A 16,896-nucleotide genomic window follows, 5' to 3' on the forward strand; every position below is an offset into this window, starting at 1 on the left:
TAGGTCAGTTTGAGGATGGGTCACTTGGACAGGTAAATGCCTGCAGCGTGATACTTGGGTGAATTATTAAAGTAAAATATTGATTTAATCCAGATCTTTAGTAAAGCATAATATCTTACATTCTATACGCGTGCAAAACACACAATGGCCGCAGTGTACTGTTTTTGTGCCCGTGCTGTTGAGGTCCATGGATGGCTGCTGCAGTTTAAGCATTATCTATTTCACAAATCACTTGGGTTTCTATTCTCCCAGGGAAAGCATGGAGTACACACAGGTGTCGATGGATGAAGCTGTGAAAAAGGTTTCGGAGATGGAGGCTGACTTGGGAGGAACTGAGATTTTACAACCTCTACAGAAAATCTATAAAACAGCGGGCAGACCAGGGCAGCCACGCCAGGTAACACCCCAGAGATTGGGTAACTATCTATCATTGGATCTGGACTTAGATTTACATGCCGTCACTCTACCAACATAATGTACGCAGGGCTCTCATTCCACCAGAAGTGGCAAAGCAATCCTAAATATTGTAAATCTTTTCTTTAAAAACAAACTATTCTAATTACTATAAATTGTGTTCATGTTTAATTGTATTGTACAATAATATAATACTATATTGGTATTTCAATTCACATTTAACTTGCTGATGGTTATAATCACCTTTATAAAACTGATTTAAAATGTGTTATTTTTTTTATTTATTTTTTTACAATTAAAATGTGAGCTATAAACACGTTCAAAAGGGAAATTCTGCCACAACAAACAAAATCGGAAATAACCATTTAGATCTGCAGGGTATGTCAGCCCAAACCATAACTGGGGAGATAAGTGAAATGTGTTAATAAAAGGAGTAAATGTTTAACCATAAACCATGAATTACTTGTGACCTGGGTAATGATCCCTAAAGGCAGTCTGCTCATTAGGCAGTGAGAGTCCTATGTTTGTGGTGGATCTGTGTCCCACAGTGTGTTTTCCTTTTCAGCTCTTCGTCTTCACGGATGGAGAAGTCGGGAACACAAAGCAAGTGATATCAGAGGTTCAAAAGAATGCCGCCAATCACCGGTGAATGCCATTCAACACCTTCATGTTTGCCACTACATGCAGCCGGTTACCTCCGCTAGTTCCCTTCCTTCAGTTGATCAGCAACTCTTACAGGGTTAGGTGACTTGGCTCCATGCGCTCCCACGGACTGGACTCAGTCCTGGAAGCTCTTAGTCCTTGCAAAAAGTTCCCCGCTGCATCCCCTGCAAGCTGAAACAGCAGACACGGGGGTTCAATCTTCCTTTCCTCCAGTAACCAGATGACCCACAGTTCTGAAGGTTAAAATGCTGACAATTTATTGTAAACCGGCTTCTTTTATGCACAGACCCCCACAGGGGGCTGGGTCACAACTGCTCTGCTTGATACCAACAGTACACAAGGACACATTACATCGGGGGGTAAACTTTGGGGCTCGGCACCCTGGGAAGGGAAGAGGTTACAGTGTTGAAACATACATTGCTAGACCGCCCCGGGACCCCACTAGGACACCTGCAAATAGTGGGGCGATTGGATGTACAGAGCCAGAGAAATCATTGTCTAAAGTTCTGGGCTTGAGACTCTGTACATCTCCGAAATTAGTTCCATGAAGTTGCTTGGTTTAGTCCGGTGAATTACAATTTTGTGCCTAAACCAAGCTACAACCAATCAACTGAAAGGCGCAAAACCAAATTGCACCAATCCACTCACTGGGAGAAGTGGCGTTTTTTTGCTGCCCAATCAGAAGAAAGGGTGCGAAACCCGGTTACACTAATCTGTACTCAGGGAGGAGAAGTGTTTTGCCGCCCAATCAGGAGAAAGGGTGCAATGCTCCCTCACTGATTGGTCACTGCAGGGCTTAGGTGACGAATCAGTTTGAATGGGCGCGCCCTCTCCCTCTGGTCCACATGGACTTCCATGCGGCCAGTGGGACTCTTCGGCCGTGAGACCGACTCACCACTCCAGAGATTCCCTGTTGGCACGCATCCCTCTCCGGTAGGTATCCACTGGAGTGGGCACTCTCCTGGACAGCTACAAGCCTAGCCAGTGACCATAGCTCTGTTGGGAGCGGGTAGGACTATCCCTGACAAGGGTACCTGAGACAGTATGTGTATGCCGGTTCGAGATACGAATGCTTCACATGGTTGGTGTTCGGTTATACGAACCATCTGCCATACAGGGGAAGCAAGCACCGCTGCTTTCCCTTGCAATTTGCGAGGTGTGAACATTCTAAATAGACATTCTAAATGAGGTGTCGTAGTAGTCACTGTTCAGGAGCCGAACAGAACCAGTTTGTATGAGCTCTCCCTAACATTCAATACAATTACATATACATACATGAGGAAACCGAGTACAAGGAAAATCCTGAGAATAAACACTGCGAATGCTGAATACAAGGCCAAAAATTTTAATATTCAGTGGGCATGGCACCTCTTCAATGTGCCAGGAGCCAATGTTGCTGCTGTACTCTTTTTGAATGCGCAAGAATGCATCATTGAGATCTGCAGAGGAGAGCGCTGGATCCTCCGTAGACAGTTAATTCCCTTCATCCGTCACTGTCTGAATTGACTTGGACTCCGCCTTGAGTTTAATAAAGTCAGGTGGAGGAGGAATACTTTGTGTATCTCAGTGAAATTCTAACCGTTAAAATGAGTATTTCATAAAGATTCTATCCTTACGATATCCAAATGTTTAGGGGGAGGGTGACCATGTGAGGTTGGGGTCGCTGTTGGCATTTTGTCCTTTGTTGCTGCAGATTGTTGTAATTTAATTTTCCTCTGGATAATGTTTTTCTTCAGGTGCTTTACATTTGGGATCGGTGAAGGAGCCTCCACGGCTCTGATAAAAGGTATGGCCCAAGCAGGTAATGGTACGGCAGAATTCATCACCGGAAAAGAGAGAATGCAGGGGAAGGTAACCTGTAGATCTTAATGTATAAATGTGCATTGTAACACATACTGTAGAACTGTAAATGTAGATATTGCTAAAAAAAATTTACACAATCACTGGTTGAGCAGTTCTAAATCACCATTTTAGTTTTATTGTGTCTTGCTTAAAACTGCAATAATGCAATGTCTCCTTATTTAACTATTCATAGTGCAGTTTCGCTTTTATTAATTTCCACATTGATTTAAATTAATTTGTTGGAGGGTAATCTAAAGTCCAACAGCCCAGAGGAATGTCCATATGCTTAACTCTTGGTGTTGGTGGGAAACCCTATAGAGTGAACGGTCTTGTGGAATTTCTCAGTTCCCAAGCACAACCAATGTGTTGGGTACAATGGTCCCCATAAAGGGTGTTAGTTTTCCAAACTAACTTAAATCTGAGCAGCATAATGAAGACTTTAATCCACCCAGCAATATGTCCCATAAGGAGAATGTAAGACTTAAAACTGGGTTGTTTGTGCAGCATTACAATGCATCCGTATAAAGGGGCAAAACTAAACCCCTACAACGCATTGTTTGATGCAAGATATAACAAATCTACATTTTGCAGAACTGGCACGAATGTGGCAACCTGATCAGTGCCACTCTCAATAGGGAATACTTCCTGCAAAGAGCTTTGGGTAATTATCGTCGTCTGAGAGTATGTGTCCATCTCAAAAGGACCGTATTCTGTCGGTTTTCATATTCCTTTCTGTCAAATAACGTCTACCCCTGCTTCCTGCCCTCACTACTGCCAGTGGAGAGCCATAAGCTCTCTGTGAGTGAAGACCTGCAATGCATTCGTAGATGAGGGGAGCGGATCCTAAATTAGATGTCAGACCATTCTCAAATGATTTGATTACTTGAAAGGCATTCCAGACTTGCTGTTGTAGTGGTTAGGGTGCTTGACTTGTTCGTTTTATGCCAGTGCTTATTGTTTAAGGACACTCAAAATATAGTCTAATTTCAAAGAACTAATACAGCTGTACAATCTCTCCAACAGGTCCTTCAGGCCCTGAAACGTTCCTTACAGCCCACAGTGAAGGACATCTCTCTGCAGTGGACCCTTCCTCCTGGCTTGGAGGCCACTCTGCTCTCCAGAACCCCCAATGTCATCTTCCAGGGTCAGAGATGCATTGTCTATGCCCAAATCACAGGAAAGGTATGTCAATCTGGTTACAGTGTGAGCAGTAGAGAATGTGCTAGTATTGACTCTGTTGCACCCATTTGCCGTATGTGTGCTCGTAGAAGGCAATAAGGGTTATTGGGGCAGGAGCAGTTATGATGGTCTGTGGAGTTTCCCAATTCTCCTCCCCGGTCTATCTCCGATCGCTTGAAAAGTGGAGAGTTGGGTGACATTGCCGCTTTAAGATGCTAATTTTATATTTTTTTAAGGAATAACCCTAAATAGTTTTTTAGTTTTGTTTTATATAAGTCATCTGTCTCAGCTGGAGTAAATGTTTTACTGTTTGATTTGCTGCAAATCCCCATCATTACTTCTGTTTCATACACACAATACACGTTTGAACAATGGTAGGCTAAATCATTTTTCAACCTCAACTCCTTCGACCACCAAATATGAGGATTCTGTAGGTCAACCGCTGGAGAGCTCAGCCGGACAACGGCTTAGCATCATAATGTATACAGTTTAGAACCCTAACCAGCATTTCAGTAGGTCTTCCCTAGAATCTACTCTTGCTTCTGATGGAGGAAATGATGACTTTATAGGAATAGATGCAGAATCTCTAGCACTTTGAATAGTTTATATTCTTTGTCTTAGGTGGAGGATGCTTCAGATGGGAATGTTTGTCTTGAGTACAAATTCAACGAAGAAACTTTCAAGAACACGTTACCATTTTCTTTGATCTTCTCAGACGTCAAGAGGTAGAGATTTCCTGTGCTTGTTTTTTGCCCTTCAAAGGATGTGGTACTGGCGGTCCAGGGCTTCCAGGGAAATTTCCCTTTTCAGGGAAAAGTAAATTTAACAATAGGTGAGACCATTACAAAATGTTACAGGAACAATAGGCTGCTTAGGACCCTGCTCATATTAACTTGCCATCTAGAAGAGGTGGGATATAAATACACAGCATAGGAAGGGAAGCTTGGAAGATGGCAAATCGATAGGGGAAGTAGCAGAATCAAAAGGTGAGAGTGGAATTGGGGCTCTTTTAATTTATTAAATAAGTTACATGGGGAGACCATACGCTATTCTGAAGAGGTGGGTATTGAGGAACATTTAAAGACTAGGGGAGAGTCTGATAGGGGTAGGCAGTGTGTTCCAAAGGAAAGGAGCCGCCCACAAGATGTCCTGCAAGCGAGAATTAGCAGTAAGGGTGCAAGCAGCGGACAGGAGAAGGTCACTGGCAGAGCAGAGAGACCTAGAAGGTGTGTACCTATTAATTTGTGAAGAGCTGGTTTAGACCTTTTATAGGTAAGGGTTAGTTGTATTTTTGTGTTTTACATTCTTTATTTTGTGTGCATAGTTGAACATAAAGAAATTTTAGCAAGAATATATGGTAATAAGCGTAACGGGTGTCTCTCATAAAATGTCATAGGAGAAAATGGCATGTTTTGAAATAATAAACACATAAGTAGAAATGCTGAGTAGTAGCTTAGAACAATAAGCAAGATTAACCACTGAAGCTCCACTCCATGTACTGGTGGAGTGTCGTGTAAGGTATACCTAAATATAAAACGGAACCAAATTTAAAGGGCATAGCAAGCAGCAACACAAAAAATTGAGTGAGCCCTGTGTAGAATCACGCTAGCAGCTCGTGTTGGCGTTTGTCTAGCTACTTCCCAGATATGGCAGACAAAAGGTAAGAACCGTATATGTGATGAACAATAAAATAGGTTGCCTAGCAGACCATGCATATATCAGGAAGCTAGCCCGCTTTGCGTGCAGGATCCAGGTGTCAGATTCCGCTGCCTGTGGATGAACCTCAGTCTGCGTGGTCGTCGTGCGAGGCAGTGTCTCGCAAGGCCCTCGGCCTCGGTAGAGGAAAGGTTAGTATTTTGAATCAATGTCTATAGGGTGTGGGCAGCCAATGTAAGGACTGACCGGTCCATGTGAGAATTTATAAGAGCATGGCCAAGCTTTTGGGAGAATCCTGCATAAGGAAGGGGAAAATGTGGGCAATTTTTTTAGGCATGATTTGGCAACAGACTGGATGTGAGGCCAAAATTAAATCCTTGATTTTTACATAAATTCTACTTTTGCATATGGCTCTGGCTTCAAGACTTATTAGCTCTGTCCTGGGTAAATACCTATGATTGCTATTTTAGACGCTGTCTGGGGTTAGATGAAAAGGCGATTATGGGTGGAGAGGCACTTATTGAGGTGTGAAAAATCAATCAAGGAAAGCAGAGGGGAAAACATTTGCAATTTCAAGACATAAGGGAATGGGAGAGATCAGATGGGTGAAAGGTCTAAATAGTGAACATAAATTAACAAGATTATACGTGCAATAACTCGAACACTAACAAACATTTAACAAAGCAAGAGGGAAGCATGGAAGGTACAATAATTATCAATTGGACACAATGGACCGTAATGCTATAGAGGATGGAGGTAGGAATGAAAAATAAGAAGTAGATGGATAAAGACTTCTCATGTTGATATTCCAAAAATGCAACCTCTGCCCATGACTGGCTGCAAGACTTGGTCTATCTGAATCCTCAGTGAAAATGTATGATTGCTGTTTGGGGAATATAATGGTGCTTCGTTTTTCTTGACTCTTCCAACAACTCCTGGTGTAGATCATTTAAGCCTTTTTGGAACATTGCAGTCTGTTAACTGATGTATATTAACATCTTCTTGGAATTGTTACAAAAATGGAGAAGCAGGAACTCTGCCTTCCTGACGATTATGGTTTTGTCTCTCAAAGGCTTTTAGATCTTAAACCACAACAAGCAGATCATCTGACCTCAAAGCCTGTATCTCATGTTTGCATGTAGACCGACAAGAAGGGCCGATTTCGGTGTTCCTTTGCTGTTGAAAATACATTGCACGGTGCCATGTGGGTTATAAAACCACCATTATTGGCCGTGCTTTGTGTGATCAATAGTCGTTCTATTTCATGGACACCCACCACGAGACTACATGCTGTTATTTTTGGTGTAAGATCTTATTTATATCATTATTCAGCACGTAATCCCATGCCCCACTTCATTCACATCAGTTATTTGTCATTTAAAAAGATTCATATTGTGCAAAATAGTGGCACTTACTGCCCATTTATTTAGGATTACCTGTAATGTTGGAAATGATAACGTCCCTTATATTGCAATGTCTTGCCTTTTAATGTCACATGTACCATAGGTGTGACAAAAACCAATGTTTCTTACAAATACCTAATACATTGGTAATTTTGGCAATTGTATTTAATGGTCATTTTGAGGCTGTAGCTTCCCAAAAATCTATTGAGATGTTTTGATGCCTGGACTTTATACCCACTTACAGAATTTTCTTTTACATGGCCAAAGGAAACCTGCCCCTAGTGGTTCTGGAGTGCTGTCACACTGTAACCCTTTTGTTCATGGGTCTTGGTTAGGATAACCTATTAACAGATACTAGGGTTGCCCGGACTAGTCCAACTCTTTGTAGTCTTGGTGCAATGTACCTTTTAACCATGTATTATAAAACACTGCAGTTTATTTAGAAACCACAGTATTTACACTGCAGGGATAAGTCCACTTCTAGTGACTACCAGTCGGCCACTAGAGGCGCTTTCGCTGCATAAACAAAGTAAAACCCGCTCACGTGACTCTTAAGCATTGGATAGGACGAGGAAGTCTCCTCTGTGACATAGGGGGCAGAGGTGAGCAGTGCCAAAGGAATACATATCTTTTTATTCCGAACTCCTGTATTCCTTTTGTAATCAAAAGAACTGCAGCTCTATGAAACAGTTGTGTATAGATCATACCTCGGCACTTTCACTGCTCCGTTCTCTGCCATTTCCAAGTTGAATCAAATTTGTTTGTCTTTATGCTACCCTAGCCACACCTCCCCTGACTGTGACGGATGCAGTCTGCATGAAAACATATATGTATTTTTTTTATTTTCTTGTTTTTATCACCGGCTTTGTAAATTAAACTTTAAGCACACAGGAGGCTCCTGTGGGGTCTAGAAAGCTGTTAACAGAGCTGGAGACAATAAAGAAATGTAAACAATAGATGCCTCTTTACAGGAAGTGTTTTGGAGGGCTGTGTAAGTTGTATGAAGGGAGGTGTGACTAGGGCTGTGAAACTGCAGGGGCTTGGACTATAAACCAAAACTGCTTCGTTAAGCTGAAATTGTTTTGGTGCCTTTAACCCCTTAAGGACACAACTTCTGGAATAAAAGGGAATCATGACATGTCACACATGTCATGTGTCCTTAAGGGGTTAATGTTCCTTTTAAGATTACTTGGAGGACAACACTAGAGACTGGGTGTGGTTTGTTTTTTAAATTGACCAATTCTAAATGTCTTACAATCCCCACCCTCCTTAGATCAACCATCCACCGACTTGCTGCCAAGACTTTGATCTCCAATCTGGAGAACGGATTAGAATCTGATTCAGATGAAGTGAAGAAGAGCATCTTGGAGGCCAGCATTCAGTCGGGTGTGATCTCCACTCTCACAGCCTACGTGGCCGTCAATAAAGAAACCAAGCAGCCTGTGGACTGTCCTCCTGTGCGTTCGTATATCCCAACTCCATGTAAGAAATCCCAAAAAATTAGTCACCAGCCAAGATTAGCCAGAATAATTTCTCCCCCCCCATTATAACACTTTTTGAAGTGCGGCTAGGGGGAACTACAGTTGTGAGAAATACAGAATATTTTCTGTATAGATCTGAGGATCCATCATAACCTGATCTGTTAGACTATGTAGTCTGGCTGGTTTAGTATCATGATGGTTGTAATGTTACCATGCACTGTGGACAACCAGCAATTTTACATCATGACAGGAGACTTCATATTCGCTCTACTGCAACACACCAAATAAAGATTAACCAATCAGAAACCAGAAATCATATATCAGCTTACTATATCAGAAAAACTATATATAGAAAACTATATCAGCTTACAGACTATTGTCTCCTCACTATATTGAGCCCCTGCACATTTACATGTTATGTCAGACTTATGCCGGCTCTGCTCTTGTCCCCCATTTTGGTGCGTAGGCGCATGCCCCATTTGTCACTTCCAATTTAAGTGACTATACATTTGTATTAGCGATCACACAATATGGATACCCTATAGTGCCAGAGAGCATTCTTGGTTATACTCCATTATATCTGATTAATTTTTCGTGTGCACTATTGTCCACCTCCCCCACCTTTACTGTACTAGGCAAGATTTATTGCAAGTGAAGTAATTCTCGTCAAATTATGGATTAGAAGATACCCGCCATAACCCTAAATAGGTCCACTACTCCTACTCTTTCGTGGGTGAGCCCACACACAAGACAATAATAGATCTGCAGGGAGGTGATCCTGGCACCCTGGCTGTTCGTGTTCAATTTTCACCATCTCCAGTCAGGAAGCTGTTCCCGTCCAGAGCTTATAGTGACTTTCTCTATTTATTGTTAAGGAAAGACTACCTTAGAGCAGAGTGCCCGAGAGTGGCTTTACCGGACAAGGTGAGCCTAACACTGGAATTTGATCAGACTATGGTCCCTTATGTGGCTCTGAGTGGACCTGAGATACTATATCTGGCAGATGCAACCCTGTCAAGGGGCACTCCATTAGATGCCAATGAATTCAGAAAGTAGGCCCAAAAGTGCATGTGTCAATTGGGCAATGCAAATGCGGATCTCTAGTCGAGAGAAGCTAACTTAAGAATAGATCACATATTGATGGACATTGGAGTCAAAGAACTTCTCCATTACAGCCTCCGGACTACACTCCCAAACTCAATGTGGTGCACCTATGGAATTCCTAGGCTCTGGGGTGAATTGAGGACAATTTCCTTGTTCCTGATTTTTCAGTGAGGAGGCATTGTAGGTCCTGTTTGTTTTTGGGGTTTTTTTTGGTTGTTTTTTTTTTTTTCTTTCTGATCGGTTAATGTTTATATGGTTTCCTGCAATGGAGCTGCAGTAAATAAAGGAAATCACATTTTACATTGTGTCATTATTAAAATTAAATGTATTCCTTCACTAAAGCTATGATCTGCAATTTTCCATCACTTTCAAACTGTTTTTTGTTTTTCATTTCTTTCAGTTTTAATGAGCGGGGGCTCCTATCCAGCAGTGAGGATGGCGGCTTGTGCTGCTCCAGGCCCAAAAATGATGGCTGATGTTTATTGTGAGTTTGCATGTGTAACATTTTCTTCTAAAGAAAATGTTAAGACTCCTATAGTTATAAAGTGTGAGCAGGGACACGGAAACTGTAAAATTTTGTTAGATTTAATATCCACAGAACCAATGTAAATAGTAGTTGTTACAGGCTTAATTGGATGGATACTCCGTTGCATGTTCATGTTTTTTTTTTCCTTTTTATTATGTTATTTAAAACTCTGGGAACACTTATAAGACCTTTCAGTACATTCCCACCTCCTTCAGATATTGTAGACCTGTGTGGACGGGAGCCATACCAAAGAAAATTAACTTTGTGGCATGGGTAAATGTCATTGAACCAGTTCTGTGTCTATTTCACTGTCTCCTTGCCTCGCTTCATACGCTGGAACTCGTTCTGCTCTACCGCTGGTACTTGGGGCTTTAGCACGAGTTCCCATGCTGTCCTTGGTTTTATCTGTCTTTTTAGTGGTTTCTGGAAGTTGAATACTGGTTTTGCCTTTTTCTCTGCAGAAGTGGATGGTGAAACTGTTGCCACAGTGTCTGTCTTTGTCTATCAATCTATTTATATTTGGTTTGCCTCTGTGTGCTGCATCATTAACACAATGTCAGTAGGACTTTACCAGCTTGCTTTCCTCTCCAAATGATGTATGGCTTGTTCATTCTGTTCTAATGGAAAGACCTTTGTATCTGTTGTACTCTATCATTTGGACAGCTTAATGTGTGGGTGCTGCTAAATGTGGTTGTTCTTGTGAGTATAGTCAGTCTCTGCAGGCTTTTTAATGTAGGCACTGCCTTTTCAGAGAAAAGGCAGTGTTTACGTTACTGCCTAGAAACGCGTCTAGTGGCTGTCTCTCAGATGGCTACTAGAGGTACTTGCTAGTTCAGTGTAGAAAACTAACATTCGGTGTCTTCGCGCTCTGCATGGAGGCACTGAGCGTTCCTTAGAGTGGCATAGATATAGTAACACACTATGAGGAGATGCTGATTGGCGCAGTGTGGTGTTTGCTGCGCATGCACAATGGCCTTCTAATGGTTCCCTATGTTTCGCATTAGCCTCCGAATGCTTTATTCCTAATTTTAGAATAAAGAAAATCCTATTAACTTTTTGTTTTGTTTTTTTTAGAGTGCCAAGGGGAGCTGGGAGCCTAAATTAAATTTTTAGCACTACAGTATTACACGTTTGTTGTCCTGTCTATATAGTGTCCTTTTAGGTCCATATCCTCCACACACTATACTGAGCCTTTAACCCCTTAAGGACACATGACATGTGTGACATGTCATGATTCCCTTTTTATTCCAGAAGTTTGGTCCTTAAGGGGTTAAAGGGTCAATAACTTTAATTGAGTGTCTTCCAAATGAAACCGTGTACCGTACACACTTAAAAGGATGAGGCTGGCCAGTTATTGCATTTGGTCAAGATCCAAATATTATTCGGACCCTAGCCAACTACCCAAAATGTAAATTTATTTTATTTAAAAAAAATTCTTAAATTCGTCATTAAAGGCGCCCCAGAGGTAATTTTTTCCATTTGAAGAATTGTTTGTAACGCTAATGTGTTTTTCATAATGTGAATCCTTATTGAAGTTGTTATGCCTGCAGTCTTGCACGTACAAAACCCTTTTTTCACATACTAGACGTTCTGGAAGTGCAACTTCAAGCCTTGCCTCTACGTACAGTACGAGAGACAGAAAACCAGCATTTGTCGATGGTTCTCGATGGCAGAATCTTTGGCACGCCGCGCATGCTCCTAATATCCTCAACTAGAAGAGACTCTGCACTATAAAAAAAACTTTAGCAATTTGTTAACATTATTTTGTGTTTAGTTTTTTTTTATATTCATATTAAATATTTGGGAGGCCATACACTTAACAGCCACGTCAGGACTGGAACATTCAATGTATTCCTAGTCCAATCCACAATCTTTACAGAGAACAATTGCCAATCAGTCCAGCTAGCATTAAAGTTCTGGTCCGTTACCAAAAATACACAGGTGAGGATAACTTTAATGTTGGGCAACTTTCTGTTTAAAAATCCAGAAATCACAAATGGAATTTAATTCAAAGTTATGATTTTTTTTTTTTTTTTAAGTGAAAATAATCAGGTTTTTCTGAATGTACCATTTAAGTGTTTATATATATTTTTTTTTAACCTACCCCTTTAAGATGAAATGAGGACTTTACGACAACAGCAGTGTACCATTTGTACATTTCTTATCCGCTCACTCCCTTTGTCTCTTTGTATCACTTGTTGATTCCTTCCGCTCTCGTTACACACGCACCAATGTCGCTTCTCTTCTCTTACACTGCTTGGGGCCTACAGGGACTGTACAAGATAGTTCTGTGTGTTTCTTTAAGACCTCCACCTTGTGACACTGGCACCTGGCTCTCATCTCTATCCAGCAGGTTTATCACGTGAGAGTTTTCCATCTGCTCCTTTAATAGATGTCAACCAAGAAAAACTAGGTAAGAAATTATTTTTGTTTTTGATTGTGGCTTAGCATTTTTGCCGTCTTGCGAGAGGTGTCAACTGGCCCGCTAATTGTAATTAAGTAAAAACGTTGTTTCTCACTTGTTGCTTAGATCCAGTCCTGAAAGTGCTCACACAGCCTCCTGCAAAACCACGCTGACTTCTCAATCTTCTCTTACGATAAAATGCTTTGTAGAGAAGCATTGGGGGCGAGAAGTGCATGTGTGGTGATCACAGTCCTTGCTTATGATCCCCCTTTTTTTTTTTTTTTTTTTTGACTTTTTGACTTTTTGACTTTTAACAAGTACAAAGACACAAACAAAATAAAACCTGGAGAAGTCAAATAAAACCATTTTGCATGTAGGACAGAGGTTAAAAAGACAAAGTATAATTAGTGTTATAGGAAGATACATACTTTGATATCTTGATTCTTTGACCTGTGGGTCAGTCTATAAGCCAAGGCTCATTTAAGGGCAAACCTGGCCCTGGCACTGACCATAGACTCTAAAGTTGAGGAAGATTTGAGTCCCTTATAATGGAGATGCGTGTCAGATATAAAAGTTCAGGTTTGATGTAAAACCGTACCTTGTTTTTTAGGATAATTGGAGTAAAGTGGGTGTATGAATTAATCTGTAGTGTGGTCGACCCCCATCCTACATGTTGTATACATATATATATATATATTTTTTTTAAATTTGACAATTTTTATTGGCATTTTATGTCGTAAATGACGACATAGATTGTGAACGGGGGAGGGGGGAAAGGGGTAGCAGAATATATTTTGTGATTTGCATAGAATTTGTACAACAATTGTTCATACAGTACCGAACAGCTAGTAATGACCAGATGAATAATGATAGACAATGTGCATATTTATACATAATATCCATAATTCCCTTCAAACGGGATTAACTCAATTGACCCGATCTCCATGTGTCCCAAATCTCCCATGCCTTTACAGAGGTCTGAGATGGTGGCCACAGCTTAGTGTATGCTCCCTCGTATGCTCTTTGTTCTATCAGGGCAGTTAAAATTTTGGAGAAGGACGGGCATACAGTAGATTTCCATGCTCTTGCGATCCTTGTGAGCTGAGATGAGAACATGATACATGAGTTTTCTCATAGCTCTTGGAGTTTCGGGTGGAAGGAGTAGTGTGATACACACCTGGGGCGTGAATGGTACAGAGGTGTCTGTCAAGTTGCGCAGGAATGAATGAACCTCCGTCCAGAACGGTTTAAGGGTTGGACAGTGCCACCATATATGGAGGACATCGCCTCTCATTATCCCGCATGTTACGGACTGTTTCAGCATAAAAGGGGAAAAATCCGTTTAGGCGATAATCCCCTTTTCACAAAAAGGCACAGCTACTGTAAAAGCACCAAAACTCACGAATTCGGATATAAATGAATGCACCAAACTCCCGAACTGCGTACAAGGGAATAAGGTAGCACTCCAGCTGGAACCTCACGAATAGCTGCTAGCAGACGAACAGGAAAAGCAGACATCAGCTTACACTCCTAGCAGTCAATCTCCAGCAGCATACAGTGAATCCCCCCCAAGAACGAGACAAGGCTCCGTGTTGAAGGTCAAGCAGTGGTCTGTTTATTCAGGGCTACCTGCCCCTGTATTTATGCAGGTCTCCCACCTGGTGGACACTCCCCTATGGGACCAGATGGAAGACTGAAACAGCAGACAGACAAGTATCAGATTAGTACATACAGCCACAATACCTTCCCACCATGCATCTTGGTTTCCTCCTCTGTCCTGGAGATAATTAATGAAGTAATTAAATTATCTCCTAAGACAAAGGCCAGACTCCATTATGCACATGGTGACACAGAAACAGACTATCACTTTAAAATACATACAGACACATTTTATACATAAAACACAGACATGTAACATATCCCCAGATAGCTCAGGTCTGGGTGCACATTATTAGGTGAATGGCACCCAGACCACACAAATACATTTTAATTGCCATGGAGCCAAAGTCTTTAATTCCACGAACAGGCTCCATGGCAGGCTATCTGGGTTACTACAGTTCACATAAAACATAAAATACAGAATTTCCCTGCATTCACCAAATCCATACGAATTAGAACCAGGGGCTGGAGGTTCAGCGGTGCCTGCACGTAAAAGTGTCAGATTTTGGTGCATGAAAGCCGGGCAGAAAAGTGCTGGCTGCCCGGGGAGCTCCAGAACAGCGCCACCTAGCGGCCGCTAAGTGTAACAGCAGGCACACAGTTAACAAGCAATTAAGCTGCGGTTAACCGCAGCTTCAGGGAGGTAAATGGAGGGCACACTCCAGCTTCTGGGTGGCCAATTAACAGCGCCAGCCGGCTTCCCACGGCTCTGGGGAGGTTGGTGAATGGCTGTTTGTTCGGTAGATGAAATCTACCGAACTGCTGTGCAGAAACGGAGAAATAAATCCTTCTGCACAGTAAAATTAACCCTTTAGCTGCCGGTCCATAATCCAAAGGCAGCAGGCGGGCAACCAGGCTCCTCCAATACAATGTGGCGAGATTGGTTTCGTCACACCGCATCTCCAGCAGGTGGGGGAGCTTTTAGGGTAGAATTTATGAAGATGTGTGGGTACCATGTACCATCTATACACACTTGCGTTGTTGTTCCACTAGGGAGGTGTATGTAAGTAGCTGATTAATGTCTTGAAATAAGGTATTCCATTGTGTGGGGGAGAGACTCTCCCAGGTCTATATTCCATTGTCGCGCCATAGTGGTAGTAGGGAATGGCATAGTATCAGCTATGAGTCTGTAACACATGGAGGTCGGTTTACATGCGAGTGGCAAAGCATTGCTAAGGAAAGTTTAGTGGGAGAGCCAAGTGTTGATCTATGCCTATCCCATATTTGTAGCTTTAGGTCGGGCGATAGGCTTTCGGTAGCCACATAATGTTGGGTAAAGAGAGGCTTCAGTAAGTGTTTTTTCTATCTCCACCCATTGAGGGGGTGTCTTGTCCGTGTGGTGGGGGAGCAATGAGGACAATATGGATGCGTGATAGTAGGCCTGCACATCAGGTAGTCCTAGACCTCCTAACTTTTTAGGAGCTTGTAAGAGTTTCCTGATCACTCTCGGTCTAGACCCCGCCCAGATAAAGCTATCGGTATCTTTTTGAACCTGTTTGAAAAAGGAGTGCGGGACGGGTATCGGGAGAGTTCTAAAAATATACTGCAATTTGAGAAGGATGGACATCTTCAGTGCCATAATCCTTTCCGTCCACGTTAAATAAAGGGGGACCATCGTTTAAGTTGTAAGATACATTCCCTCCAAATTCTAACATGATTGCCCGTATAAAGCTCCGTTTGTTTCTTAGAAAATAGGAGCCCAAGGTAGGTAATGTCATGTTTTCGCCACTCAAAGGGATACATTCCTTTTAGACCTAGCAGTTCGCTATCCGGTACACCAATACTAAGTGCTTGGGTTTTGGAGGTGTTAAGGGAATAGTAAGATTGTGCCCCATAGTCCTGTATAAGGGACATATGAGGTAGGGATTCAGTTGGTCGAGTTATGTAGAGAAGGATGTCATCCGCGAAAGCACTTATTTTAACTTCTTTAGATCCGATTTGGATACCTGTAACATTGGGGTGAGATCTTATTGCAACCAAGAGCGGCTCCAGGGCCAACACATAAAGCAGGGGAGACAGTGGGCATCCCTGCCTGGTCCCTTTAGACAGCTCAAAAGGGTCCGAAAGGAACCCGGCTTGTAAAACTCTGGCTTTGGGAGCTGAATATAGTGCAAAAATTTGGGTGATGGTCTGTTGGGGGAAACCAAATTTCGCTAGAACTTGTCTCAAGAAGGCCCAGCCGAGGCGGTCAAACGCCTTTTCTGCATCTAAGGCTAATAGCAGACCCCCCCGGCTAGGCCTCCATAGCTGCTCCAGTGTATGCATCAATTTGTACGTATTGTCCGAGCCTTGTCTCCCCTTGACAAACCCTGTCTGGTCATCGCAAATCAGTCCTGGCAGTAAGCAGCTTAATCTGTTTGCGATTATTTTAGCATAGATTTTGGCGTCCGTATTAAGGAGGGAGATCGGATGGAAATTTTTGCATTCATCTGCGGGTTTACCGGGTTTGGTAATGGTGATAATTGTGGCCAGCGGCATCTCCGGGGGTAGGGAACCAGTCAGGGAGGCTTGTTGGTAGACTCGCAATAGGTGGGGTGCCAATGTGTCTGCAAATTTCTTATAATA

At 42.2% G+C, this 16,896-nt stretch overlaps 2 protein-coding genes across 5 annotated transcripts in view; both read left to right on the forward strand.

Moving 5' to 3' along the window:
• The window catches only part of LOC134610562 (von Willebrand factor A domain-containing protein 5A-like), a 180,589-nt gene that overhangs the window by 15,169 nt on the left and 148,524 nt on the right, over nucleotides 1-16,896 (forward strand). The gene's annotated exons all lie outside the window — the stretch shown is intronic.
• The window catches only part of LOC134610561 (von Willebrand factor A domain-containing protein 5A-like), a 47,025-nt gene that overhangs the window by 15,168 nt on the left and 14,961 nt on the right, over nucleotides 1-16,896 (forward strand). For 2 of the 4 annotated variants that reach the window (XM_063453548.1, XM_063453549.1), the window contains exons 9-16: nucleotides 253-397; nucleotides 980-1,059; nucleotides 2,814-2,928; nucleotides 3,943-4,101; nucleotides 4,720-4,823; nucleotides 8,431-8,639; nucleotides 10,143-10,226; nucleotides 12,619-12,681. In XM_063453548.1, coding sequence (XP_063309618.1) covers nucleotides 253-397; nucleotides 980-1,059; nucleotides 2,814-2,928; nucleotides 3,943-4,101; nucleotides 4,720-4,823; nucleotides 8,431-8,639; nucleotides 10,143-10,226; nucleotides 12,619-12,681 — 959 coding nt within the window. The remainder of the gene's footprint in view (nucleotides 1-252; nucleotides 398-979; nucleotides 1,060-2,813; nucleotides 2,929-3,942; nucleotides 4,102-4,719; nucleotides 4,824-8,430; nucleotides 8,640-10,142; nucleotides 10,227-12,618; nucleotides 12,682-16,896) is intronic. The other 2 variants (XM_063453551.1, XM_063453552.1) reach the window with 2 other exon arrangements.

Source organism: Pelobates fuscus, chromosome 5 (genome assembly GCF_036172605.1).
Source record: "Pelobates fuscus isolate aPelFus1 chromosome 5, aPelFus1.pri, whole genome shotgun sequence".
Lineage (NCBI taxonomy): Eukaryota > Metazoa > Chordata > Amphibia > Anura > Pelobatidae > Pelobates > Pelobates fuscus.